Below are 25,635 nucleotides of genomic sequence, written 5' to 3' on the forward strand. Positions count from 1 at the left end.
GCAGGGAAGAATGGGAGAAATTACACAAATACAGGTCCAGAGACCCAGGTTCGATCCTGATTACGGGTGCTGTCTGTACGGAATTTGTACCTTCTCATCGTGACTGTGTGGGTGTGTGGGTTTTCTCCAAGATCTTCAGTTTCCTCCCACACTTCAAAAACGTACAGGTTTTCAGGTAAATTGGCTTGGTATAAAATTGTCACTAATGCATGTAGGACAGTTAATGTGTGAGGATTGCTGGTCGGTGCGGACTCGGTGGGCCGAATGGCCTGTTTCCGCGCTGCATCTCTAAACTAAACTAAACTAAAGGAAGGGAGAATCCAAAGAGATTTTTTGTTGAAAGCAAACAGAGAGAATAGGATCCCTTCAGGATCAATGTGGGGCCACAGGCAATGGCTTAGGCCTTGAATTAACATTTACTGTAGAGAAAGGCAGAGAAACTAGTGAATTCAGGGAAGAACAGTGATGCCTTGAAACAGATCCACATTACAAAATGTGAAGTGTTGGTTGTCTTGAAGCACATCAAGTTGTATAAATCCTTGGACCCCAACCAAGTATATCCTTCAACATCATGGGAAGCTGGGAAGAAATTGCTGAAGGCCAGGCAGAGATTTGTATCATTGTTAACCCCAGGTGAGGTACTGGAAGCTCACCTGGAGATTCATGCTTTTATTTACGGACTGCAAGGACTACATTGGGAGCTACAAGAGGTGTTTTCCCACCTCCTAACATCTACGGTGGGAAAATTACTAGAGAGGATTCTGAGAGACAGGAAATACTTGCACTTGGAAAAGTAAGTTCTGATTAGGCACTTTTTTGCCTAAATGGTGGGAAATTTTGTCTCTTGAATATGATTGAATTTTCTGGAGAAATTTTCTGAGGATTGAGGAGGACAGGGATTTCAGCAAGGTCTTTGACGGGCGTGCATGGTAGACTAGTCCGGAGGGGTGGATCGCATGGGTTCTAGGCTGAGCCAGGCAACTGGGTATAAAAGTAACAAGTGAGAGGATGATTGTGGAGGATTGTTCTGCAAATTAGATGCCTGTGTTCAGTGGTGTGCTGCAGTGCTTAGTGCTGTTGCTTGGCATCAACATTAGCGATTTGAATCAGATTGTAGTTGCCATGGTTAGTAATTTATGAATGACTCCTTATAGAGTCTTGCAGCATGGAAACGTGCCCTTCAGCCTAACTTGCCCACACACCTCCCATTTATATTAGTCCCTCCTGCCTGCATTTGGCCCATATCCCTCTAAACATGTCCTATCCATGGTACACAAAAATGCTGGAGAAACTCAGCGGGTGCAGCACCATCTATGGAGCGAAGGAAATAGGTAACGTTTCAGGCTGAAACCTATCCTTGTACCGTCTGGATGTTTCTTAAGCATTGCAATAGTACCTGCCTCAACCACATCCACTGGCAGCTTGTTCCATACACCCACCACCCATTGTGGAAAACATTACCCCTCAGGTTCCTTTTAAATCACCCCTCACCTTAAACCAATGTCCTCCAGTTCTTGATTCCCCTACTCTGGGCAAGAGAATCAGTGCGTCTACCTGATCTATTCTTCTCATGATTTTTACACCTCTATAAGATCACCCCTCATTCCCCTGCGCTCCAAGGAATAGACTCCTAGCTTGTTCAACCTCTCCCTATAGCTCAGGCCCTCGAGTCCAGGCAACATCTTAGTAAATCCTTTCTGCGCCCATTCCAGCTTGACAGCATATTTCCTATGACATGGTGACCAAAACTGAACACACTACTCTTTTTTTTTTTTTTTTTTTTTTTATTTATTAGAAGTACGGTAAATTACAATTACACACAACACATATATCTTAATACATTTTTTGTACCGCTTCATTTTATTTTTTTTTTGAAGCTTTAAGAAAAAGATAGAAGTAAGGAAAGTAAAGAAGGTGCGCAAGAGTTGTGAAGTGCAGGAGAGTGTTGGGAAAAGAAAGCCCCTTAGAAAAGAAGTTAGAGAAGGAAGTAAAGTAAGAAAGTAGACCCTAGAAAAGAAAGAAAAAGAAAGTAAGGACAATCGCTCTATTATAACATTAAACTCCGCAGAAAGACTACCAACCAAGTCTGTTTTTGTTGTTTTATCTCCCAATGCCAGGTCCTGATACCATTTATTTATTTATTTATTTTTAAAATTACTATTGCACCTCATGCTTGTAATAGGTCCATAAACGTAGACCACGTCTTTTGGAATTGGTTTGCTTTATCTGCTAAGAGGAATCTCATCTCTTCCAGATGTAATGTTTCAAACATATTTGATATCCACATTTTTATTGTTGGTGTGGGCGCATTTTTCCAGAATTTAAGTATGAGCTTTTTTCCCATTATTAGCCCGTAATTACACTACTCTAAATGCAGTCTCACCAACGTCTTATATAACTGCAACATGACCTTCCAACTTCTATACTCAATACTCTGACTGATGAAGGCCAATGTGCCAAAAGCCCTTTTGACCACCCTATCTACCTGCAACACCATTTTCATGGAACTGTGTACCTGCACTCCTAGATCACTCTGCTCTACAACCCTCCCCAGAGCCCTACCATTCACTGTGTAGGTCCTGTCCATGTTAGTGCTCCCAAAATGCAACACCTCACATTTCTCTATATTAAATTCCATCACCCATCCCTCAGCCCAGCTGCCCAACTGATCAAGATTCTGCTGCAATTTTTGACTACCATATTCACAATCTACAATACCACCTACTTTTGTGTCATCTGGAAACTTGCTAACCATGTCTTGTACGTTCTCATCCAAATCATTGATATAGATGACAAACAACAATGGGCCCAGCATCGAACCCTGAGGCACACCACTAGTCATAGGACTCCAGTCCGAAAAGGAACCTTCCACCATTACTCTCTGCTTCCTTCCATGAAGCCAATTTTAGGTCATAAGTGATAGGAGCAGAATGAGGCCATTCGGCCCATCAAGTCTACTCCACCATTCAATCATGGCTGATCTATCTCTCCCTCCTAACCCTATTCTCCTGCCTTCGACTTGGCCTCCACAGCCTTCTGTGGCAAATAATTCCACAGATTCACCACCTGACTAATGAAATTCCTCTTCATCTCCTTCCTAAAGTAACCTCCTTTAATTCTGAGGCTATGACCTCAGGTCATAGATTCTCTCACTAGTGGAAATATCTTCTCCACATCCACTCTATCCAAGCCTTTCACTTATCTGAATTGCAAACTTAGTGTGAGCAGGGAGGCAAGCCTTTGGGAAAGGTCCTGTTTCTGCTTGTATGTCGAAACTAAACTAAACCAAATACTGCTTGACTGAGCAGTGACTCAAACTTCAGGGTAACTGAACATCATGCTCAGTTGATCAATGTTTGGTTTCTACTTAAGCGTTGAGTTATAAATGTTTCAAGTGAACAAGTATCCATAATACAATAGTTAGCTTTTATCCATTGTGTGCACGGAAGGAAAAAGCCCAATGGATGAATTGCTTAGTTTAGTTTAGAGATGCAGCGCGGAAACAGGCCCTTCGGCCCACCGGGTCCGCGGTGACCAGCGAATCCCACACATTAACACTATCCCACACCCACTAGGGACATTTTTTTTTACATTTACCAAGCCAATTAACCTACAAACCAGTACGTCTTTGGAGTGTGGGAGGAAACCGAAGATCTCAGAGAAAACCCACGCAGGTACAAACTCCATACAGACAGCACCTGTAGTCGGGATCGAACCAAGGTCTTCGGCGCTGTGTTCGCTGTAAGGCAGCAACTCTACCGCTGCGCCACCGTGAACGCCCGTGACCACTATTGAGAATGAGATTTTTTTTTTAAGTTTTTAGATTTAAATTTAAAGATTTTTAGTTATCTGCTGACATCTTTATGAACAATGACTTGGTGTCATATATGTGTAGGAAGGAACTGCAGATGCTGATTTAAACTGAAGATAGACACAAAAAGCTGGACTATCTCAGCTGGTCAGACAGCATCTCTGGAGAAAATGAAGAGGTGATGTTTTGGGTCGAGACCCTTCGTCAGATATATTATATATAACCATATTATATTTCCAATTGATGAATTCCAAAAATAGTTGACATCCCTATGGATAAAACAATGTCTTTCTGAAAAGGATGAAATAGTGTATGGCAGGTACTCCTGATGTAGTATATGTATTTTGTACTCTGGAGACAACCTGTATCTCTTGATGTGTTTTTCAGCTCTTCTTACAGGAGTTACATAAAGGGCAGACTACACTGACTTCTTTCAATAATCTCTCCAACAACTTGCTGAATGATTACGCAGCGGATGATACTCGGAAGGTGAAAGAAGATACCGAGAAAATCAATATGACCTGGGATATTATTAACCGCAGGTGAGGTTTGGGTCAAAAATGTATTGTTGATTTTATCTGTGAGAAAATCAGTTATTTCTGATCAGCCTGGTCATCGAATCATACAGCACGGAAACAGGGTCTTTGGCCCAAGTCATCCATGCCGAGCAAGATGTACCATCTAACCTCATCACAGTTTAGTTAATTGTCATGTGTGTATTGTACAGTGAAAAGCTTTTGTTATGTGTTATCCAGTCAGCGGAAAGACAATACGTGATTACAATCGAGCCATTTACAGTGTAAATATAAGGATAATGGAATAACGTTTAGTGCAAGGTAAAGCCAGCAAAGACCGATCAAGGATAGTCCATATCCCTCTAAATCTTTCCAAATGCCTTTTAAATAGACAATAATAATAATAATAATGGATGGGATTTATATAGCACCTTTCAAATACTCAAGGCGCTTTACATCGCATTATTCATTCACTCCTCAGTCACACTCGGTGGTGGTAAGCTACTTCTGTAGCCACAGCTGCCCTGGGGCAGACTGACGGAAACGTGGCTGCCAATCTGCGCCTACGGCCCCTCCGACCACCACCAATCACTCACACACATTCACACACAGGCAAAGGTGGGTGAAGTGTCTTGCCCAAGGACACAACGACAGTATGCACTCCAAGCGGGATTCGAACCGGCTACCTTCCGGTTGCCAGCCGAACACTTAGCCCATTGTGCCATCTGTCGTCCCTAGGTGACAATAGGTGCAGGAGTAGTGCCCTTCGAGCCAGCACCGCCATTCAATGTGATCATGGCTGATCATCCCCAATTAGTACCCCGTTCCTGCCTTCTCCCCATATTTTTTATCTAGCTCTTTCTTGAAATGATCCAGAGAACCTGCCTCCACTGCCCTTTGAGGCAGAAAATTCTATTATAGTACCTGCCTTAACTACCTTCTGTGGCAGCTTGTTCCATATACACCACCCACTGAGTGGGAAAATGTTGCCCCTGAGGTTCCAATTAAATCTTTCCCCTCTCACCTAAACCAATGTCCTTTAGTTCTTGATTTCCCTATCCTGGCTAAAAGGCTCGATCCACATCATGATCTTGTACATCTCTGCTAGATCACCCCCTCTGCCTGCTGAACTCCAAAGAATAATGTCCTAGCTTACCCGACCTCTTCCTAGGGTGACCAAACATGAGCAAAGTACTCCATATGCGGCCTCACCAACATCTTGTACAACTGGAACATAACGTCCCAACTTATGTAACAATATCCTGACTGATGAAGGCCAATATATATCAAAAGCCTTCTTTACCACCCTATCTGTGATGCCACTTTCTGGGAACTATGTACCTGTGTACACTATGTACAACACAGCCCAGGGGCCACCATTCACTGTGAAGGTCCTGCCTTGGGTTGGCTTATCAAAATGCATCATCTCATGATTCTCCATTAGACATTCCCCCATTAGCCAGTTGGTCAAGATGCTGATGTAATGATTATTAACCATCTTCACTGTCGACGATACCAGCTACTTTAGTGTCATCTTCAAACTTACTAAACATGCCTTGTGTGTATTCACATCCAAATCGTTAATATAAACCACAACTAGCCATGTGTCCAGCAGTGATCCCTCAGTCACAGGCCTCCAATCCGAAAAACAATCTTTCATCACCACTCTCTGCTAGGCCAAGGCGAGAGTATCAGCAACATAGAACAGAACAGTACAAGAACAGGCCTTTCGGACTACAATATTTGTGCCGAATATAATGCCAAGCTTTATCTACCTGCGCATGATACAAATCCCTCCATTCACTGCATATCCATGCCCCTTAATCCTACAGTGGTATCTGCCCCCATCACCACCACCCCAGACAATGTGCTCCAGGTACTCACCACCCTCTGTGTAAAGGAACTTACCTTGCACATCTCCTTTAAACTTGGTCCCATGTCTTTAGGCTATGCCCTCGAGTATTTGATTTTTCCATCCTGGGGAACAAAATGTTCTGAATGCCTCTAGCATTGCAGAGAAAACAACCCAAGTCTGTCCAACCTCTCCCTCTAATCCAGGCATCATTCAGGTGAACCTTCTCTGCCCCCTATCCAAAGCCTTCACATCCTTCCCCGTAATGGGGTGATCAGAGCTGCATTCAATACACCAAATGCGACCTAACCACAGTCCTATAAAGCTGCATCATGACTTCCAGACTCTGATACTCAATACCCCAGCCTATGAAAGCTGACCATATTCCTCCGTTACTACTATATCTACCTGTGTTGTCATGGACTTGACTGCAAGATCTCGCTGAACATCAATACTGTTATGGATCATGCCATTAGTTGTATATTTTCCCTTTACGTCTGACCTCCTAAGGTGCAACACCTCACACTCGCCCAGATTAAACTCCATCTGCCATTTCTACAGCTGATCCATGACCCACTGCAAACTTTGACAGCCTTCCTCAACTGCTCAGCAGTCTAGTTGTCATCTGCAAACTTACTAACCAACCCATCCACATTTATGTCAAGGTCAATGATATATATATATATCACAAACAACAGATGTCCCAGCACCGGGCCCTGCGCTACTCCACTGGTCACTGTCCTCCAGCATGTATATTGTCCTTCCACCACAACCCTCTGCGTTCTATCAGTAAGCCAACTCTGAATCCAAGTCACTGTTACTCCCATGCATCTTAATCTTATGGGTCATTCTACCATGGGGGACTTTATCAAATGCCTTACAAAAATTGATATAGACAACATCCTAACCTCATCGATTGCCTTTGTCGCCTCTCCAAAAAAACGTGATCATGTTAGTAAAACATGACGCTGCGTATAAGGGCATGCTGACTGTAAATGGGAGTAAATCCTATCTCAATGAATCAACTCGAATAGCTTCCGTACCACTGAAGTGAGGCTCACTGGCATATAATTCCTTGGATTCTCTGTACCTACCTTCTTAAATAAAGTTACTCTCCAGTGCTCCCGGGCCTCACTTGTGGCTAGAGAACAACAAAGATGTTCGTCAAGACTCCTGCAATTTCCTCTCTTGTCTCTCTCAATAATCTGGGATAGATCCCATCAGGTCCGGTGATTTATCCACTTAAACATCCCCCAACACCTCCTTTACTCTAGAGCAGTCCTACCTTCGCCCTGGTTGTTTTTTCATGTAGGTATAAAAAGCTATCATTTAGTTTAGAGATACAGTGTGGAAGATGCCCAGGCTCACTGGGAGACATACAATCTCCATATTGACAGCACCCGTAATCACTGATGCTGTGAGGCATCAGCACTACTGCTGCAGTTATTGAGATTTTCTTTAATCTGACTTGCCAAAGCCATTTCTTGGCCCCTTTTGGCCCTCCTAATTTGTCTATTGCTTCATGTTCTGCTGTTTGGTCTATTGCCTTCAAGGGCAGGGTGAGAGTGAGTCAGTGTTTCAGATCAAGAACCTTTCATCAAAACTGGAAATGTGAGACATTGCAGAGAGGGATAGGGTGGCGATGTCAGAAGGATGGTAAGCAGAAAAGATTGAAATGTAAAATACTTTGAAAAAGCATCCGAATCCGACCTTTCTGTCCTGGGCCTCCTCCATGGCCAGAGTGAGTCCCACCGCACGTCATATTTTGCTGAACATTGACCTCCAATTTCAGGTAGTCCTTGCTTTCTCCCTCCTTCCCCTCCCCTTCCCAGCTCTCCCACAGCCCACTGTCTCTGCCTCTTCCTTTCTTCTTCCCGCCCCACCCCACCCCCACAGCAGTCTGAAGAAGGGTCTCGACCCGAAATGTCAGCTATTCCTTCGCTCCATAGATACTGCCTCACCCGCTGAGTTTCTCCAGCATTTTTGTCTACCTTTGAAAAAGCAACAGTTGCAGACAAAGAAGCAAAATTAGCTAAAGATATGCAGTCATATCCACAGGGAGATAGTGTTTACATAGAGCGATACAAGGAGAGTCCAATATGCCCCATCTACATAGTCCCACCTGCCCACATTTGGCCCATCTATCTATCTCCCCTAGTTAATATATAAAACTCTCGCCCAAGATTCCGAAACGGAACTCCGTCCGGCTGCCACATTTCTTCCATTGATTCCCTGCAACTCCGAAACTGGACGCAGAATCGCCGACATCTTTTCCATTTCGGTAGAGATTTCACTTTTCTTTCTAAGTATCCGCTCCTCATTACATTCCGTCGTGTTTAAGTACACGTTTTTAATCAAATCATTCACCCCCCCCCCCAATATTTCAAAACTAAACTGGCTTCTCACCCACACAACCTCACCAGCACCATCCCCTGCTGAACATTCCATCGTGTGATGTCACAAATGCCCAATGCTTCACAGATGGCCCAATCGGAATGGACCCATTTACATATGCCTAGTAAGGAGCCCCAGCCAATGGTGAATCGTTCCATCGTGTGATGTCACAATGCCCAGTGCTCATAGACATCGTTGCCATAGTGACAGTACAGAGAGTCAGATGAGGGCCGAGGAGCTTCAAGACAACATGAGATGTTCCCATATTGTGTGAAAATATTACGTCATTCACCCCTGAACCTCGATAAGAACACCACCTGCACATCTTAATTAAATTAGAGAAAAACGGAAAAGAGGTCGGGCATTTACACTTTTAAGGCTCTGTGTGTGTCGAAGCTTCGTGTGTGTGATGCCGCACCGCAAACCCCCCCACCACCCCCCCCACGCGTTTGCCGAGACGGACCCGACTTCGACGACTTCAAGATACGCTATTTTAAGACGGCAGGGACCCGACTTCGACGACCAAATCTCCCCTGGGGGCTACAGGTAGGGAACGGTCTTTATGCACTTTTCCAACTCTGTGTGTGGGGGTGGTTAGTGTGTGTGAGGCCCCCCCCCCCCACCCCCCCATTGGGGGCTATTGGGGGCCGCAGGACCACCAACGTCTTTTCCACTTCGTCAGAGATTTCGCTTTTCTTTCTAAGTATGCGCTTCTCATTTCATTCCGTCGTGTTTAAGTACATGTTTTTAATCAAATCCTTCCCCCCCCCCCCCCCAATATTTCAAAACTAAACTGGCTTCACACCCACAGAAGCTTCACCAGCCCCAGCCCCTGCTGAACGTTCCAACGTGTGATGTCACAATGCCCAATGCTCACATACGCAAAAGTGTAATGCCTTCTCCCCCCCCCCCCAGTTTTTCAAATACAAACTGGCTTCTCCCCCATACAAGCAGACATTTCGGTAGACATTTCACTTTCCCTTCCAGCTATCCACTCCTCATTACATTTCGTTATGTTTATGTCCATTTTTTTCATTAAAACCTTCTCCACCCCCCCCCCCCCCCCCCCCCTCACTCATTTTGTCGCCTCCTGCTGGCCAGCGACCATAACGGCTGCTGGCGCCCGTAGCACAACCTCAAGCGACGCCATTTAAAAACGGCCTTTCGGGGACGGCACTACTTCGAGGACCACGTCTCCCGTGAGGGCTGCGGGTAGGCAACTGCTGCGTTGGGGCATTACACTTTTAAGGCTCTGTGTGTGGGCATGCTTCGTGTGTGTGATGCCGCCCCGCCACACCCCCCCCCCCCCCCCCGCGTTGCCGAGACGGACCCGACTTCGACGACTTCAAGATACGCTATTTTAAGACGGCCGGAACCCAACTTCGACGACCACGTCTCCCCTGGGGGCTACAGGTATAGAACGGTCTTTATACACTTTTCCAACTCTGTGTGTGGGGGTGGTTAGTGTGTGTGATGCCGCCCCCCACCCCCCCCCCAGTGGGGGCTACGGGTAGGGAACGGCTGCGTTGGGGGATCAGACCCAACGGGTTTGCCATTGGTCGTCGTGTTTAAGTGCACGTTTTTAATCAAATCCTAACCCCCCCCCCCCCCAATATTTCAAAAATAAACTGGCTTCTCACCCATAGAAGCAGCACCAGCCCCAGCCCATGGTGAACGTTCCATCGTGTTATGTCACAATGCCCAATGTTCAAATACATCGTTGCCATAGAGGGAGTACAGAGAAGGTTCACCAGGCTGATTCCTGGGATGTCAGGACTTTCATATGACGAAAGACTGGATAGACTCGGTTTGTACTCGCTAGAATTTAGAAGATTGAGGCGGTATCTTATAGAAACTTACAAGATTCTTAAGGGGTTGGACAGGCTAGATGCAGGAAGATTGTTCCAGATGTTGGGGAAGTCCAGAACAAGGGGTCACAGTTTAAGGATAAGGGGTAAATCTTTTAGGACCTAGATGAGAAAAACATTTTTCACACAGAGAGTGGTGAATCTCTGGAATTCACTGGCACAGAAGGTGGTTGAGGCCTGTTCATTGGCTGTATTGTGGTCCTTGTGGCTAAAGGGATCAGGGGGTATGGAGAGAAGGCAGGTACAGGATACTGAGTTGGATGATCAGCCACGATCATATTGAATGGTGGTGCAGGCTCGAAGGGCCGAATGGCCTACTCCTGCACTTAATTTCAATGGTTCTATGTTTCCCTCTCCGCACCCCTCTCCCACCCATCCCTCTCTCCCCCACCCCCCCTTCCCTCTCTACGCCACCCCCTTCCTCCTACCCCTCTGTCCCTCTTCCATCACTCCCCCTACCCCTCTCCACCTCCTCCCCACTCTTTCCCCTCTCTCCCCCACCCCTCTCCCCCTCCCTCCCTCCTTCCCTACCTCCCCATCCTCCCCCTCCACCACATCTCTCTCCCCATCCCCCTCTCTCACCCCCTACCCCGCTCTCCTTTCCCTCCCAAATCTGTCCCATTTCCTCCACCTCCTCTCCCCTCCCTCCCCTCTTCACATCCCCCCTCCCTCCCCCCACCTGTGTGTTTGGGGGTTGGTTAATATGAGTTTGATGCCGCAGCCCCCCTCCCCCCCCCCTGCAAAACGCCGTTGGGGAAACAGACCCAACGGGTCTGCACTTGGTCTAGTATACCTCTAAATCTGTCCTATCCATCTACCTGTCCAAATGTTTCATAAACGTTGTGATAGTACCTGCCTCAATTACCTCCTCCGGCAGCCCATGCCAGATACCCTCCACCCTTTGTATAAAAGAAGTTGTCCCTCAAGTTCCTATTAACTCTTACCCCACCGCCCCCCCCCCCCCCCCCCCTCATCTTAAACCAATGCCCTCTGGTTTTTGATTCCCTTGTTCTGGGTAAAAGACTCTGTGCATTCACCCTGTGTATTCCCCTCATGATCTTGTACACAGTTATAAGTTCACCCCTCATCCTTCTGAGCTCCCAAGGAATAATGTCCTAGCCTGCTCAACCTTTCTCTAGCTCAGGTTCTTGAGTCCTGACGATATCCTCGTAAATGCTTTCTGCAACTTTTCCAGCTCTTTCGTATAACAGGGTGACCAAAACTGAACACAATGCTCTAAATGTGGTTTCTTAATATGTTTTTATACTATAATCAATACTCTGACCAATGAAGGAAAGTGCCGAAAGCCTTCCTGACCACCCTATCTCCTTGTGATGCCACTTTCAAGGAACCATGTTCCTGCACTCCTAAATCCCTCTGTTCTACAACACTACCCGGGGCCCTGCCATTCACTGTGTGGTTTCTGCCCTGGTTTGACTTCCCAAAATGTAACACCTCACATTTCTCTGTATTGAATTCCATTCACCATTCCTCAGCCCACCTGGCCAACCGATCAAGATCCTGCTGCAATGTTTGACAACCATCTTCACTGTTTACAATACCACCCACTTTAGTGTCATCTGCAGCTGACTAATCATGTCTTGCATGGTCGCATCCAGATCATTAGTTTAGAAGACAAACAGCAATGGGCCCAGCACCGAACTCTGAGGCACACCACTAGTCATAGGTCTCCAGTTCGAAAAAACAACCTTCCACCATCACCCTCTGCTTCCTTCCATGAAGTCGATTTTCTATCCAGTCAGCTGGCTCACCTTGGATCCCATAGGATCTAACCTTCCAGAGAAGCCCACCATGCAGAACCTTGTCAAATGCCTTACTGAAATCCATATATACAACATCTACCATTCTGCCCTCATCAACATTTTTGGTAACATCTTCAAAAATTCCGTCCAAATCTTTTACACTTTGACATTCCCTGTCATAATTGGGAACATTGAAATTCCTACAACAACAACCTTATTAGTCCTGCAGCTAGCTGCCTGCACTCTCCTGGCATATTTGCTCTTCTAATTTCCATTGACTACTTGGGGGCCTGTAGTACACTCCCAATCAAAGATCCTATAGCGAGCAAGATAGAAGACTCGACGAAAATGACGTAGTACGGTCATGGGCAGATTCATGGGTAATTTTCGGCCCCATTTCCGTAACCGGCTTCCGTCTCCGCTCCAAAGATCCCATAAGATACTAGTGCGGAGACTGAAGCCGGTTACGGAAACATCCTCGTAAAAATAAAAGTTATTTGGGAAAAATCTTCTCATTTTCAGAATTATAATTTATTAACACAAACTGTTCCCCCGCAACGTTGATTACACTGCGAGTCGGGTCGGGTTGGGTTACTGAAATGGAAGAAAAAAAGGCCCACGTTCCTCTCCATAGCGTACTACATATCAGCCCGTTGCATTTAGAAGGAGTTGTCTATGTTTGCTCCCAACAAGGTGATCAACCCTTTCTTATTTCTCATCTCCACTCATATAGCCTCACTGGATGAACCATCAGTAATCTCATCTCTGACCACTACCGTGACATCATCCTTAATCAATAAAGAAACACCACCTCCTCTTTTACTCCCACCTCTATCTCTCCTAAAGCATCTGTACCCTGGCATATTAAGCTGCCTGTTCTGTCCCTCTCTTAGCCAGGTTTCTGTAATGGCTACAACGTCCCAGTTGCACGTACCTATCCATACTCTTGAGTTAATCTGGCTGACCCTTCAAGCCCCTCGCATTAAAACAAGTATGATTCAAACCAATGTTTCTTCCTCACTCCCAGACTTTTTCCTGCCCATTCTGTCCACTAAACTTTCTTTCACCACATGAAAGTGCAAGGAATAGATGGGTATGGATGATGTTCAGGCAGATGAGATAACTAGGGATCATGTTTGGCACGAACATTGTGGGCCAAAGTGCTCGTTCCTGTGCTTTACTGTTCTATACACAGCCACTAAACCTGCACAGTTCACTTCGTCCTCCGTCCAAGATCCACAAATGGATGTGCCCTGACAATCTTTGTTTCCTTGCCCATCGTGGAGCCTGCGATCCTTTGCCGAGGATCGCCTGTTGAAGAGCTCCGACCGCGGGGCCTGTAGACTTTAACACTTTAACACTGTGAAGCCCGCGGTCTTCAGAAGACCGCGGGCTTCACAGCAAGAAGAGGCTGACTCGGGTGCTCCATGCCGCGGAGTGTTCCAAATCGTCCCGACGCCGGAGTTTCGATCATCCCGACGTGCGGGCTTTGGACATCGGAACGTCGGCAGCGGCGACTGCGGAGGGTTCAACGGCCCCAACCACGGGTGAACAAGGAGGAAGATGATTGAACTTTATTACGCTTCCATCACAGTGAGGAATGTGGATTCCGCTGTGGTGGATGTTTATGTTAAATTTTATTTTATGTGGCTGTGTGTCTTGTTGCTTTTCACATAGGGTGGCTGTATGGTAACTCAAATTTCACTGCACCTTAATTGGTGCATGTGACAATAAATATGAGCTTGAACTTCCCACTTGCACACATGTCACCACTGCCGATTTGATAAATTCCAGTTGCTTCGACAACCAAGCCATCTCCATCTCCATCTGTGCAGAAGAATGAACCAAAGAGCCTTTGCTTCCTTCTTCCTGGAGTTTGCTATTTAGGGAGTGCAGGTTAATTTCCGGGATGGCAGGACTGACATATGATGAAAGAATGGGTCGACTGGGCTTGTGTTCACTGGAATTTAGAAGGATGAGAGGATATCTGATAGAAACATCTAACATTCTTAAAGGATTGGACAGGCTAGATGCAGGAAAAATGTTCCCCATGTTGGGAGAGTCCAGAACCAGGGGGATCACAGTTTAAGAATCAGGGTTTGGCCATTTAGGACTGAGATGAAGAAAAACATTTTCACCCAGTTGTGAATCTGTGGAATTCTCTGCCACAGAACTCAGTGGAGGCCAATTCACTGGATGTTTTCAAGAGTTAGATTTAGCTCTTAGGGTTCACAGAATCAAGGGTATGGGGAGAAAGCAAGAACGGGGTACCGATATGGATGATCAGCCATGATCATATTGAATGGTGGTGCTAGCTCGAAGGGCCGAATGGGCTACTCCTGCACCTAATTTCTATGTTTAATCTGCTTAAGTGTGAAGGGTTGCACTTTGGGAGGTAGAATGTAAGGGGAAGGTGTACAGTTAATGGCAAGGCCCTTAACATTACTACTGTACAGAGGGTTCCTGGGGACCCACTGTGTATTGAAGAGGATAGTGAGGTATAGAAGGCATATGGTCAGCTTGCTTTCATCAGTCAGGGCATTGAGTGTATAGTCAGTAAGTCATTTTGCAGGTTTATAGGAGTTTGGATAGCCCACAGATTACATGTGGGAGTAGTTTTAAGGCCAGCTGATCAAAGTACAGGATCAGTAAGTTCCAAAGACGTACAGGCTTGTTGGCTAATTGGCTTGGTAAAATTGTAAATTGTCCCTAGTTTGTATAGGATTGTGTTAATGTGCGGGAATCACTGGTCGGCATGGACTCAGTGGGCCGAAGGGCCAGTTTCTACACTGTATCACTAAAATTAAAACTAAATGGATACATTTTCCGTCATAAATTAAATGTGCTGCTTAAAAATCCTTGATTTTGTAATTTATTCCTTTCCACTTTGTAATGTAATTGAGTCTAGTGTAAATCCTTATGTGGATATTAGGGGGAGATGTGATGTAATTAAAGTGAAGGGGGAGATGTGATGTAATTAAAGTGAAGGGGGAGATGTGATGTATATGTAATGTAATATGTAATGTAAATGCCAGTGCCCCTTGAGGCCCAAAGCAGAAGCTGGCAAATGTACCTGTGCCTCGTGACTAAGGTCAAGTGACCTTCTAGTCATTGCAGATTAAACCTTTCCTACAAGATGTCGGACGTGTAATTGTGCCAGTCACAACAAGGTCTTAAGGAAGACATGACACACTTTACAGCACGTGTTGTAGTCTTGTTTGTAATTATTTATTCCAGTATACTATATTTCAGTGTGTTGGTGTCAAATGTGTTTTCAATACTGTTTCTTTTAGAGCCAGTGAAAGAGTTGGGTACCTGGAGAGTGAACTGAAACAACTGCAGAACATACTGCAGGATCGAGAAGACTGCTTGCAATGGCTGCTGGAAGCCAATGGTGCTCTTGATGACTTGGCTAACGCAGCTGAGAAAGAAGAGACTTTAATGGATAGTACTGAAGTCAAGGAGCTGAAACATCAATTGCATGTGAGTACTGTTTGTGAATCCATAGTTAACACACATTTGGTTCTAATTTGGATCACCTACTGACACCTTAACAGGGACGCTCATCTCATCCACAGAAATTTAAACATTCTTGCAAATGCTATTCACAATGCACAAAGATAAATCTAATTGCGCAGGAAGGAACTGCAGATGCTGGTTTACACCGAAGATTGACACAAAATGCTGAAGCAACTCTGCGGGCCAGGTAGCATTTCTGGAGAGAAGGAATGGGTGACGTTTCGGGTCGAGACCCTGAAAAACGTCATCCATTCCTTCTCTCCAGAGATGCTGCCTGTCCCGCTGAGTTGCTCCAGTATTGGTGTCTATAAATCGAATTGATATGTACATGTATTCTGTGTATGCTGCTTCTGTTGAAAAGATTAGACCGGTTTTTGAGGGATGCAATTGCTGTAGGTTGGTTTGTGATCATTCTGCTGTTTTGATTCATGCTCCAATTAAATTGATATGACCTAAATCAGTGCAATGTGAATGCATTAGAATTTTAAAGGGCCTGTCCCATTTTCCCGAGTCCTCTGCCGAGTTGAAAGGCCTTAAAATAAAAAAAACAAGATTTTTGTGATCTACGAACTCCTCCTCCCGACTATTTTTTTACTCGTGGACTTTTTTTGTCATGCTGGGAAAAACGTCCCGACTTACCTGATGCCCCGAGTACCTACAGCTGGCATTACGAGCCGCTACGATATATCTACGGATATGGACTCGCTACGGACATTCTCCGAGTTTGAATCAAGGAGAAAACTCGGGAGAATTTGTGCGTAACTCGGGAAAGTGGGACAGGCCCTCAAATAAGATGGTTGCATTATTGGTCAATGCAGGGTTGTGTTATATTAAGGAAATGCATATGAGTTTGTTTATCTGGGTTCCACTAAGATGCAGATCAGAACGCCACAGTCCCACAAACCCCCCCGATTCTTTGCACATCCCCAATCCTTGCTACTAGTCACTTTAATTTTATGTATTTTGTGATTTATGACTGTTGGCGATCAATTTCCTGGGATGAAGTTCTGTCGTATCGTGTGGGATAGTTGGAAGTTTGCAGACATTGAAGTGACAAACTCCAAGTGATTTGCTAACCTGCATATAGGGTTCGACTTGAGATTAAGAGAGGTGTTGAATTTGCACTTTGAGTCCTGGTAAATGATACTAATTACCTAAATCTAGTTGGGTTGTGAGGAAGGTAACGCCCCTGTCCCACTTAGGAAACCTGAACGGAAACCTCTGGAGACTTTGCGCCCCACCTAAGGTTTCCGAGCGGTTCCCGGAGGTTTTTGTCAGTCTCCCTACCTGCTTCCACTACCTGCAACCTCCGGCAACCATCTGCAACCTCCGGGAACCGTACGGAAACCTTGGGTGAGGCGCAAAGTCTCCAGAGGTTTCCGTTCAGGGTTCCTAAGTGGGACAGGGGCATTAGACAGCTTTCAGAAGGTGCAAAACATTTGGCTTGCAGAAATCCCCTGTAGTGGCGACATAGTGGCACAGCGGTAGAGATGCCTTTAAGATGCCTTAAAGAGGCGACTCTTTAGCCGACTGCCAGGGACTAGTTTTAATGGAATTCACCTACGACACCTGGCGAAAACCTACGACAGCACCTACATCAACCTACAACAACCTATGACAGCAAAAATTGTCGCCACTGTCGCCGAAAAATTTTCAACATGCGACAGTCGCCTGTAGTCGTCCAAAAAATCGCCCAAGTGGGATAGGCCCATTCCACCACCTGAGACCCGGATTCGATCCTGGTGCTTTCTCCTACACTCCAAAGACGTACGGGTTTGTAGGTTAATTGGCATTGGTAAAAATTGTAAAATGTTCCTAATGTGTAAGATAATGCTAGTGTACGGGGGTGATTGCTGATCGGCGTGGAGTCGGTGGGCCGATGGGCCTGTTTCCCACTATATCACTCCTCAAGTCTAAAATCCACTGAATACTCATTCCTAGTCAATGTTACATTGGAAGAAAAGTAGTTTAGTTTGGTCCTTTAGTGCCACTCCAAGGCCTGCTGGAGGTGCTAGGTGGCTTTAATTAGTTATCTCTGTAAATTAATGGCATGAGTTAGCATAGGCTGGTGTTTCATCTTTCAAAGGACTCAAAACTATTCACATTTTCCATTTGAAGACCTGAACTCTCCAACTGTGATAATGTTTGATGCACATTTTACAATGCTTTATACATATTTTTGCAAACTAAATATGACAATAGGACAATAGACAATAGGTGCAGGAGTAGGCCATTCGGCCCTTCAAGCCAGCACCGCCATTCAATGTGATCATGGCTGATCATCCCCAATCAGTACCCCGTTCCTGCCTTCTCCCCATATCCCCTGACTCCGCTATTTTTAAGAGCCCTATTTTGCTCTCTCTTGAAAGTATCCAGAGAACCCGCCTCCACCGCCCTCTGAGGTAGAGAATTCCACAGACTCACAACTCTCTGTGAGAAAAAGTGTTTCCTCGTCTCCGTTCTAAATGGCTTACTCCTTATTCTTAAACTGTGGCCCCTGGTTCTGGACTCCCCCAACATCGGGAACATGTTTCCTGCCTCTAGCGTGTCCAAACCCTTAACAATCGTATATGTTTCAATGAGAATCCCTCTCATCCTTCTAAACTCCAGAGTGTACAAGCCCAGCTGCTCCATTCTCTCGGCATATGATAGTGCCGCTATCCCGGGAATTAACCTTGTAAACCTACGCTGCACTCCCTCAATAGCAAGAATGTCCTTCCTCTAATTAGGGGACCAAAACTGCACCCAATACTCCAGGTGTGGTCTCACTAGGGCTCTGTACAACTGCAGAAGGACCTCTTTGGCCTATATTCGATTCCTCTTGTTATAAAGGCCAACATGCCATTTGCTTTCTTCACTGCCTGCTGTACCTGCATGCTTACTTTCATAGACTGATGAACAAGGACCCCCAGATCCCGTTGTACTTCCCCTTTTCCCAACTTGACGCCATTTAGATAGTAATCTGCCTTCCTGTTTTTGCTACTAAAGTGGATAACCTCACATTTATCTGCATTAAACTTCATCTGCCCACTCCCCCAACCTGTCCAAGTCAGCCTGCATTCTCATAGCTTCCTCCTCACAGTTCACACTGCCACCCAGCTTTGTGTCATCTGCAAATTTGCTAATGTTACTTTGAATCCCTTCATCCAAATCATTGATGTATATTGTAAATAGCTGCGGTCCCAGCACCGGGCCTTAGGGTACTCCACTAGTCACTGGCTGCCATTCTGAAAGGGACCCGTTAATCCCTACTCTTTTTGGTTATCTTCTGTTGTTCTTTAAACATTACCCAATCCTCTTGCTTCCCGCTCATCTTTGCTTCGTTGTACTTCTTCACTTTAATTTTTACACTGTCCCTGATGTCCCTTGTCAGCCATAGTCGCCCCTTTCTCCCCTTGGAATCTTTCTTCCTCCTAGGAATTAACTGATCCTGCACCTTCTGTATTATTCCTAGAAACACCTGCCATTTTTGTTCCACTGTCATCCCTGCTAGTGTATCTTTCCAGTCAACTTTGGACAGCTCCTCCCCCATGGCCCCATAGTCCCCTTTATTCAACTGCAACACTGACACCTCCGATCTACTCTTCTCCCTCTCCAATTGTAGATTAAACCTGACCATGTTATGGTCACTGCCTCCGAATGGCTCATTAACCTTGAGGTCCTTTATCAAATCTGGTTCATTACATAACACTAAAAATCCGGTTCATTACCTTTTCCTTGATGTAATGTTCCTGCAGTGTTAATAAAAGTTCATACCTACTTGCAATACTGCGAGGTAAGTCACAAAAAGATTCTACATATAGGCTGTGGAAAAACGGTATGGTAGGAAGGAACTACAGATGCTGGTTTAAACTGAAGATAGACACAAACAGCTGGAGTAACTCAGTGGGTTAGACAGCATCTCTGGAGAGAAGGAAGACAGTAAGTGATGTTTTGTGTCGAGTCCCTTCTTCAGCTTGTTGTGTCTATGGTGTTTATGATGTCAGGGAGAAAGTCATGGCGGCACATAGTCAGGAAATACTGGATGAATGATGAATAAAAACATTATTGGCCATGTATGTACACATACAAGGAATTAGCCTTGGTGCTCCGCTCGCAAAAGGATAAAAACACGATATACAGTAGATAGTTACAAATAAAACATCATTTAAATGGTTCATTCAGCTCAAAACTAAGAAAGGTGCAAGCACTCTAATGGGATTGTACTGTTGGCCCCCTCAACGCCAATGGGAGACGGGAACAGATGTGTAGCTAGACTACCGAAAGATGCCAAAGCAATAGGCACTGTCTTAATGGATGATTTTAACGTCCCCAATATTGACTGGGATTTGCTCGGTGCCAAACGCTAAGATGGGACAGAACTTTTTAGGTGTATTAGTATCCAAGAAATTTCCTGAAGTGAAACCTCCGAAGGGAACGTACTGGACCGTGTGTTGGAGAGTGAGCCTGGCCGGGTGTCTGGGGATTTTGTGGGTAGTGATAACAATTCCATACGTTTCAAGACTGTTTTGAATAGGGGTAGGTCTGGGCCTTGCTGTAAGGTGACGTAAGACAAATGACAGGGTTTTTAGGCAGGGGCTTGGGAGGGTACACTGGGAACAATTGTTACTGGGTGAGCCCACAACTGACATGCGGGAGTCGTTTTAAGCCCAGTTGATAACATTTCAGGCATATTCCAGTAAGGAGGAAGGATAAGGAATGCAAAGTAAGGGAACCTCGGATGACCAAAGATGGTGTAAATTTGGTCAAAGTGAAAAAGGAAGCATATGCAAGGTATGTAAAGGGCCTGTCACGCTTTCCCGAGTCATTCACAAATTCTCCCGAGATTTCCCCTTGATTCAAACTCGCAGAATGTTCGTAACGAGTCCGTAGGAGTCCGTAGATATATCGTAGCGGCTCGTTATGCCAGCCGTAGGTACTCGGGGCATCCGATAAGTCGGGACGTTTTTTCCAGCCTGATAAATAATGTCCATGAGTAAAAAATAGCCTCGAGTACCAACAGCTGGCATAACGAGCCGCTACGATATATCCACAGACTCCTACGGACCCATTACGAACATTCTGCGAGTTTGAATCAAGGGAAAAACTCGGGAGAATTTATGAATAACTCGGGATCATTCGGAATAACTCGGGAAAGTGGGACAGGCCCTTAAGGCTTTTTATACCTACATTAAAAACAAGAGGGTAGCCTGGGAGAAGATAGGATCAGTCAAGGATAAAGGAGGGTACGTGCTTAGTGTCGTGATGTAAGTGAGACTCTAATGAGTACTTTGCACCTGTATTCACCAAGGAGAAGGGCATGAAGGACAGTGATATCCGTGTGGAGAATACTAATTTGCAAGGGTAGTTTGAGATCAAGAAGAAGGAGATGTTGGTGTTTTTGAAGAACATTATGGAGAGTAAAAGACGAGAAAACAAAACTTGGCAAAAGGGTGGCACGGTGGCGCAGCGGTAGAGTTGCTGCCTTGCAGCGAATGCAGCGCCAGAGACCCGGGTTCCATCCCGACTACGGGTGCTGTCTGTACGGAGTTTGTACGTTCTCCACGTGACCTGTGTGGGTTTTCTCTGAGATCTTCGGTTTCCTCCCACACTCCAAAGATGTACAGGAATTGGCTTGGTAAATGTAAAAATTGTCTAGTGTGTGTCAGATAGAGTTAGTGTGCGGGGATTGCTGGTCGGCGCGGACCCGGTTTGGCCGCGCTGTATCTCTAAACTAAACTAAAAATCAAGTGGAAAGTCAAACAAAGGTTGAGAGTATTAGGCAAAATAGATTGATATTGCGATGAATAAAGAAATAAATGCGTGCCGTGATGGAACTGCTTGGAATGCTCTAAGTAGCTGGCATGGGTCCAATGAGCTAAATGGCCATCTCCTGTACTTGAGTCGGCAAAAATGGTGGCATCAGCATGTGTGATATATGCGCAAAAAGAATTTCACTATGCAGTTGCATGTGTGAAAACTAACGTACCATTAAACCGGAAGAGATGGGAATAGTGATTGTGATTTTCAAGAATCAAGAGTGTTTTATTGTCGTATGTCCCAGATAGAACAATTACATTCTTATTTGCAGCATCACAATAGAATATAAACATAATGCACTGGCGGGAGTTTTTACGGACATTTTCAACCTCTCACTTCTGAGGTCTGAGGTCCCCACCTGCTTTAAAAGGGCATCAATTATACCGGTGCCCAAGAAGAGTAAGGTGACGTGCCTCAATGACTATCGACCAGTGGCACTAATGCCGGTGGTGATGAAGTGCTTTGAGAGGTTGATCATGGAGCAAATCAACTCCTACATCGACAAAAACCTGGACCCACTGCAGTTCGCATACCGCCACAACAGATCAACGGTGGAGGCGATCTCGCTGGCCCTCCACTCCGCACTGGACCACTTGGAAAACAAAAACTCATATGTCAGGCTGTTATTCATTGATTACAGCTCGGCATTTAACACAATCATCCCCTCCAAACTGGTTACCAAACTCGCAGAACTGGGTCTCTGCGCATCCCTCTGCAACTGGATCCTCGACTTCCTCGTCCACAGACCACTGTCTGTTCGTATTGGTGGAAATGTGTCAGCCTCAATAACAATCAGCACGGGAGCACCTCAAGGCTGCGTGCTCAGCCCCCTGCTGTACTCACTCTATACCCATGACTGCGTAGCGAACCACAGTGCGAACTCCATCATCAAGTTCGCTGACGACACCACTATTGTGGGGCGTATCACTGATGGGGATGAGTCAGAGTACAGAAGAGAGATCGAGCAACTGTCCATATGGTGCCAGCGCAATAACCTGGCCCTGAACACCAGCAAAAGCAAGGAACTTATTGTGGACTTTGGAAGGAGTAGGAAGGGGGACCCACAGCCCCATTTATATCAACGGGTCGATGGTTGAAAGGGTCAAGAACTTCAAATTCCTGGGGGTGCACATCTCTGAAGATCTTTCCTGGTCCGAGAACACTAACGCAATTATCAAAAAAGCTCATCAGCGCCTCTACTTCCTGAGAAGATTACGGAGAGTCGGATTGTCAAGGAAGACTCTCTCTAACTTCTACAGGTGCACAGTCGAGAGCATGCTGACCGGTTGCATCGTGGCTTGGTTCGGCAATTTGAGCGCCCTGGAGAGGAAAAGACTACAAAAAGTAGTAAACACTGCCTAGTCCATCATCGGCTCTGACCTTCCTTCCATCGAGGGGATTTATCGCAGTCGCTGCCTCAAAAAGGCTGGCAGTATCATCAAAGACCCACACCATCCTGGCCACACACTCATCTACCTGCTACCTTCAGGTAGAAGGTACAGGAGCCTGACGACTGCAACAACCAGGTTCAGGAATAGCTACTTCCCCTCAGCCATCAGGCTATTAAACCTGGCTCGTACAAAACTCTGATTATTAGCAACCACTTTCTGTTATTTGCACTGCCAGTTTATTTATTCATGTGTGTATATATTTATATCATGGTACATGGACACATTTATCTGTTTTGTAGTAAATGCCTACTATTTTCTGTGTGTTTAAGCAAAGCAAGAATTTCATTGTCCTATACAGGGACACATGACAATAAACTCACTTGAACTTGAACTTGAATAAACAAAATTCAGTGTGCATTACCGCAGACACAAAGATCGACACAAAATGCTGGAGTAACTCAGTGGGACAGGCAGCACCTCTAGATAAAAGGATTGGATGACGTTTCGGATTGAGACCCTTTGTCAGACTGAGTCAGGGGAGAGGGAGTTATGGAGTTTGTGCAAGGTGTGAAAATTAGACAAAATGGATGGAGATCAGGGCAAATGTAGAATTGTTAGCTAGGAGAAGGAAACGACAAAGTGAACAGGTAAAATGTAAAAGATGACAGTCAGACGAGTCGGAGAACTGGGGAGGGATGGAGAGAGGGAAGGCGAGAATTTCTTTGAAGTTGGAGTCAATATTCATACCGATGGGGTGTGAGCTGCCCAAGCGAAATATGAGGTGCTGTTCCTCCAATTTGCGCTGGGCCTCACTCTGACAATGGAGGAGGCCCAGGACAGAAAGGTCATGTGGGAATGGGAGGGGGAGTTAAAGTGTTTAGCAACCGGGAGATCAGGTTGGTTAAGACGGACTGAGCGGAGGTGTTCAGCGAAACGATCACTGAACCTGCGCTTGGTCTCGCCGATGTATGGAAGTGCACACCTGGAACAGCGGACACAGTAGATCAGGATGGAGGAGGTGCAGGCGAACCTCTGTCTCACCTGGAAAGACTGTTGGGGTCCTTGGACGGAGTCGAGGGCGGTTGCAGGGGAAAGAACCTGGGAAGGGACAAGTTAACCAGGGAGTGGTATAGGCTGACTACGCCTATATATATAATATACTAGACCAAGTGCAGACCCGTTGGGTCTGTTTCCTCAACGCGCTGGTTGCGAGGGGAGGGGGCGGCCTGAGGGGTCACACACACACTAACCACCCCTCACACACACACTAACCACCCCTCACACACACACACACTAACCACCCCCATTGATATTATATTAATATTATTAATTCACTTCTTTTACCCCATGCCCTGCCCTATCCACTCACACATAGCCCCCAATTCGCAGGCACGGAGGGGGAGACGGAGGCACAGAGAGGGAGACAGAGGCACAGAGATGGAGACAGAGAGGGACACGGAGGCACAGAGAGGGGCAAAATGTCCAATTAAAAAAAGTTAGGGATTGTATATCAAGTCTACTTGAGTCTTTGTGGAACTATCTTGGAGCTGAAGGACAGTGAGTTCAGACTGGGATTAGAAAAGAGAATAAAATGTTGAGGGACAGATGCAAAATGAAAGGTTGTGCTTGGAGATTGATCAGCAAACTTGGCTTACAGAATGCTGTGAGTACAGCCAAGGGTTTGTTGGGTTTGTTGGCATCACACTGAAGGTGGCAGGCGTTAATGATGAATGTAAAACTGTTGACAAGGCCAACCAGTAGCTGCATCTTCAGATTTTGAACTTGGGCATTCTGCTTTCATGTAGTCAAATGATGGCCTTCAACTTGAGAAGCAAATGAGTAAGTTTTAATGAAAGAGAATCAGATTGATTAACCATTTAACAATAACAGTGCTGCTATTAGTCCGTCATCAGGCTAAAACCCCTTAAATTGTAGATTTACTGGCATTAAAGATATCTTTAAGGCCCTTGGCACGATTAAAGCCTCCTCTCCGTCATCATTTTATAAAATGTCAGACCACGGCTCTTATCTCATTATTCACTGCATTTCACTTTTATTTAAAAAAATGAAATACAATATCCGCAGTAACCTTGGTGTGATATAATATAGACTCATGCAGCATGGAGACAGGACTTCAGCCCAACTTGCCCATGCCCACCAACATGCCCCATCTACACTAGTCCCATTTGCTCGTGCTTGGCCCTCAACCTATCCTATGCATGTACCTATCTAAATGTTTCTTAAACGTTGTCATAGTACCTGCTTCAACTACCTCTGGCATCCTGTTCCATATACCAGCCGCCCTTTATGTAAGAAAAGCTGCCCCTTAAGTTCCTATTAAATCTTTCCCCCCCTCGCCTGAAACCTATGTTCTCTGGTTCCTGACTCCCATACTCTGGGTAAAAGACATTTGTTTACCCTATCTAATCCTTTCATGGTCTTGTACACCTCTATAAGATCACCCTTCATCCTCCTGTGCTCCGTCATAGCATGCACGACTTTTCCCTATAGCTCATGCCCTCGAGTCCTGGCAACATCCTTGCAAATGTTATGTCGAAGCTTTTATGTTGTTAAACAAGAGACTTACAATACAACAATACAATACAATTCAATTTATTGTCATTTGGACCCCTTGAGGTCCAAACGAAATGTCGTTTGAGTCTTAGAGACTTAGAATCATAGAGTGATACAGTGTGGAAACTGGCCCTTTAGTGGAGGAAGGG

At 45.5% G+C, this 25,635-nt stretch overlaps 1 protein-coding gene across 5 annotated transcripts in view; it reads left to right on the plus strand.

Annotated features, from left to right (window-relative positions):
• utrn (utrophin) overlaps positions 1-25,635 on the plus strand; it is a 395,823-nt gene that overhangs the window by 246,787 nt on the left and 123,401 nt on the right. For all 5 annotated transcript variants that reach the window (XM_033025073.1, XM_033025072.1, XM_033025074.1 and 2 more), the window contains 2 exons: positions 4,199-4,353; positions 15,497-15,686. In XM_033025073.1, the coding sequence (XP_032880964.1) occupies positions 4,199-4,353; positions 15,497-15,686 (345 nt within the window). The remainder of the gene's footprint in view (positions 1-4,198; positions 4,354-15,496; positions 15,687-25,635) is intronic.

Source organism: Amblyraja radiata, chromosome 8 (genome assembly GCF_010909765.2).
Source record: "Amblyraja radiata isolate CabotCenter1 chromosome 8, sAmbRad1.1.pri, whole genome shotgun sequence".
Lineage (NCBI taxonomy): Eukaryota > Metazoa > Chordata > Chondrichthyes > Rajiformes > Rajidae > Amblyraja > Amblyraja radiata.